This window comes from Limulus polyphemus, unplaced genomic scaffold (assembly GCF_000517525.1).
Source record: "Limulus polyphemus unplaced genomic scaffold, Limulus_polyphemus-2.1.2 Scaffold2568, whole genome shotgun sequence".
NCBI lineage: Eukaryota > Metazoa > Arthropoda > Merostomata > Xiphosura > Limulidae > Limulus > Limulus polyphemus.
In genome coordinates this window covers 151096-155722 of record NW_013668178.1, presented here as the reverse complement: position 1 = coordinate 155722, position 4627 = coordinate 151096, and the positions used below count along the sequence as shown (strand labels likewise).

General features: G+C 35.2%; 1 protein-coding gene across 1 annotated transcript in view; it reads right to left on the bottom strand.

The window, feature by feature from the left end:
- Positions 1 to 4627, bottom strand: part of LOC106467323 (uncharacterized protein PFB0145c-like) — a 54753-nt gene that overhangs the window by 5356 nt on the left and 44770 nt on the right. The window contains exons 5-6 of the mRNA XM_022395485.1: positions 4088 to 4134; positions 3103 to 3267 (exon numbers count right to left, since the gene is read on the bottom strand). Coding sequence (XP_022251193.1) covers positions 3103 to 3267; positions 4088 to 4134 — 212 coding nt within the window. The remainder of the gene's footprint in view (positions 1 to 3102; positions 3268 to 4087; positions 4135 to 4627) is intronic.

Genomic DNA, 4627 nt, shown 5'->3' with positions numbered 1-4627 from the left:
CAAGATGACTCCATTAATTCTGATCTGATTAAAAAAAATGTAATTCTTGGGCCAGGTAATACTTCCCCAAGGGTTTTGAAGGAGGTTAAAGATTGGATATTTGAGCCACTTACTACTATTTTTGTCAGTCCTTGAACAGTGGGCAGGTACAAGAGTATTGGAAGTTAGCTAATGTAACTCCTCTTTTCAAGGTAGGTCATAAAAATAGTCCCAGTAATTATAGACCCAGTAGTCTTACATCAGTTGTGGAAAATGTTTTGGAAAATCTGTTAAAAGATACTTTGCAAAGTCATTTAACAAAGTTTAGAATTTTATTGGATAGTCAAAACGGTTTCACTAAGGGAAAATCTTGCCTTACAAATATTTTAACATTATTTGAAAAGGTTACTGCTTATGTAGATGAGGGTAAGAGTGTAGATTTGGTGTATCTGGATTTTAAGAAAGCATTTGACAAGATGCCACATAAAAGGCTTGTATAAAAATTACCTATATATGTGTGGGGGATAAGTTAGCAAATAGAATAGAAGAATGGAAGAAAGCAGGGGGTTGTTACAAATAGAGTGCAGTCAAATTGGATTAATGTCACATGTGGGGTACCTCAGGGTCAGTCTTAGGACCTTTGCTCTTTTTATTTACATCAATGGCATAGATGAAGGGATAGTCAATAAATTACTTAAATTTGCAGATGATATTAAGGTATTGGGTGTTGCTAGCTGTGAAGAGGGAGTTGCTAGCTGTGATTTACAAAATGATTTAGATCATTTAGTGAGTTGGGCAAATAAATGGGAGATGGATTTTAATTATAATAAATGCAAGATAATGCATGTGGATTATCATAATTTGAGTTATATGTATAATTTGGATGAAAATAACCTTAATAGTGTTATGAAAGAAAGAGATCTTGGTGTAATAGTCGATTTTAGGTTGTATCTACAGAAATATTAAATACAAGTCTGAATAGGTCATAATTTCATTGTAAATGTCACTGGTTAGGCCACATTTGTAATATTGTGTTCAGTCTTGGGCTCCTTACCTTAGGAAATACATTGAATTGTCGGAAAGGGTTCAGAGAAGGGTTACTAGAATGGTGCCTGGGATGGATGGGTTGTCATACGAGGGGAGGCTGAAATCTCTCAAATTCTTTTCTCTTGAAAAAAAGAAGGCCAGGTGGTTAGGGCGCTCGACTCGCAATCTGTGGGTCGCGGGTTCGAATCCGTCACACCAAACATGCTCGCCCTTTCAGCCGTGGGGGCGTTATAATATGACGATCAATGGCTATAAAAGAGTAGCCCAAGAGTTGGCGGTGGGTGGTGATGACTAGCTGCCTTCTCTCTACATAGCCCTTGTGTAGCTTTGCGCGAAATCCATAACAAACAAACCAAATAAGCTTTTGGTAATATTACCTAGAGTTTATTGCAATCCTCGTGGCAATTTTTACTGTAGGCTAGCGGAACAATATTAAATAATAAAGAAGAACACATGGGCAATCCCTATTATGAACCATTACCCTGGTTCATGATTAAATATTAATATGATCAGCATAACATGCAAAAGTTGCATCTTTATGTTTAACACCATTTTAATGGTAACCACTGGTATTCATTATATCTAGATTTAGAGTTGTTGGCCTAATATGCTATATCGAAATACGAAAATTTCGACCTGCTTTAAGCCAGTGAAAATTTAAAATTTTGTTTTTGTTTTTAAACTCGCAAAGTAGATAAATTAACATTTAAAATATACACGAACCATTCTCTACGCTAAATACTTTTTAATTGCGAACATTCAACCCTCTTACATGAGCAACATTTGGGTAACAAACGAACAAGTTTCTGACCGAAAATAGTGCCTTCTAAATTTAAAATGTGTGAAAGTTACAGAAGTTCATTTTCAAAGAAGCTACCGCAAAAGTCTACTGACCAAAATTAATTAACATTAAAAAGGAGCTGTATCATTTCATTAATTATTCAAAATACATTGCCCGATAAGGGCTCCGATACGTTTGTCTACTGTTTGTAGTTAAGCACAGAGCTACACAATAGATTAACTGTGCGGTCCCCCCCCCCCCGCTATGAGCCTTTAGACTTAACGCTCAGCTACTTGAGAGTTAGCTCCATTACGAGGGCTGAAAGCTCGCAATTAAAAAAGAATTACTTAGCATAGAGAAAATTCCGTGTACATTTATCACAAGGTAAAATATTGCAAACAAAAGAAAAACTTTAATATAACTTTAACATAACAGCAAATGTACAACGTTTCGACAAGTTTCTCTTCATTACCCATTCAAGCCGTCTCCAGCAATTATTAGTCTCAAAGTTGGTTCCTCGTCATCGAATTTGAAAACCGAAAAAAAAGTATAATTGAGATCACTGAATCAAAATTTTAGTTTTCTGGATCCAAATGTTTATGTTAATCTCAAAGTAAAAGATAAATGAAATAGCATCACGGTTTTCGCTCTTCATTTACACCATTTGAAATAAATAATTTAAAAGAATTACGAGTATAATATCCAAAACTATTTATAGCAGCATTTGCCTTATGATATTTTGGTAGTACCAGTGGTTGAAGGTATATTGTTCAAAGCTTCGCCTTTTGATAAGAACTGCGGGATTAAATACCATATGTTATATGTATGATGTTTCGAGATATCTTTTAGTCACACAGTGATCATATATTTATATTGGGATTTTAGGTATATGCAGCACTGACGATACTAATTTATTTCTAGGAATTATCCAGCTGGCAAGCTGTTTAAGATACTAAAAAATATACTTGAAACCTAATCTTATAACTGAGTTATACTGGTTTCAGGAAATGTCCTTCCTCGTCAGTAACCCTGAACAAGACTAGACAAGACAAGAAAAAGACTAGGTTTCATATGACGGTGTAGAGTATATCTTATTTATGTTATTTTGAAATATCTTTTATAGTGATCCTATGTTCATAAAGGAATTTCAAGAATATACAGCAGGTCACTCGCTATTCAAACTCGTGATGTATCTTCACTCGTACAATATTTGGAATATTGAATAAAACATTCATCTCTCTTTGTTTTATAAGACTCGATAAATAAAATGATTTTGTATAAATATCTGTCATTACCGCCTGCTTTCAATGTGGCTGTCCTCTACTTCTGTCGATCCACTGAGTGCGTTTCCCTCACCAATAGCCGGTTGTCCTCCGATTGTGTGCCTAGCAAGTCGTGCTTCTCTATTACCTTGTCTTCCTTTTTCTGTGGACGGGATATTATTAGATTGAGTAGATTCTCTTTTGATATGAGTATCTCGTAAATCATGAAAACAAATCACAGGTCCATCAGAAGTCGTTCTTTGTTTCCAGAAAATGCGCGAATCTGATTCGCTGTGTCACACCTTAATTAATCATTTTAGCGCACTTTGTAGGCTTAAACATAACACAAAACACCGAGAGGTCAACAAAGTATCACCACTTTGTAATTCGTACTTAATGTATTGTATACACAAAAGATAGCTGTAATAAAATTTCACATGTCTTGTTTCCTATAAAAATATTATTTTCGTACAGCGTTATCAGGTTTATATTTTTATGACCAAATTATAGATATTGCTTCAATGCCCAGTACTTTTCCAAATTTTTTTTTTCATTTGGAGGTTTCTAAATTGGTTTTGTAAACAAACAAAAAAAAAGATATTTGTAGATTTATGAGCTAATTTTCGTTTTACTCTTGTGAGACAAACAATTGTTTTAGTGATATTTTTATAACAAATTTTGCTTGTCTTAGAATTGTGCGCAAACCTACCCAAAGGCTATCTGCGCTTACCGCTCCTAATTTTTAACTGATATACATAACATTAAATAATAACAATAAACCCTATCATTTCTTTAATAATTCTTCGGGGAGAGTATTACTTACTATAAAACCTTTCTTATGTTTTTTAAAGATATATTTCATTCTTGAAAGATTTCATCCAGTGTTGTATATTGTGTTTATGTTTAATGTTTCCATTATTAGAAAAGCGTGTTATTCAAACTATTAAAGCAATTTCCATGTACGAAAATTTAGACGACATACCCTATGATTTACACAGACCTAAGGGCGTTTTTATACCTTCTGTACTTTCTATGCACATAAGTAGCTTGTGAGTGTATTTTATCCTGAACAAATATAAATACACAATTCACTAATTTTCTTAGATTTCATTTCATAATTTTCCTATGGCCAGCCATGACCTGTTGGCTTGAATGTTCGACTGGCAATCTGTGGGCCGCGGGTTCGAATCCTCATCACCGAACACTCTCGCCCTAAAAACCGTGGGGGTCGTTATAGTGTGAAGGCCAATCCCATTATTCGTTGGCAAAAGAGTAATCCAAGAGTTGGTGGTAGGTGGTGTTAACTAGCTGCCTTCCCTCTAGTCTATCACTGCTAAATTCCACCAAACATGCTCGCCCTTTCAGCATAATAATGTGACGACCATTCCCACTATTCGTTGGTAAAGGAGTAGCACAAGAGTTGGCGGTGGGTGGTGTTAACTAGCTGCCTTCCCTCTAGTCTATCACTGCTAAATTCCACCAAACATGCTCGCCCTTTCAGCATAATAATGTGACGACCATTCCCACTATTCGTTGGTAAAGGAGTAGCACAAGAGTT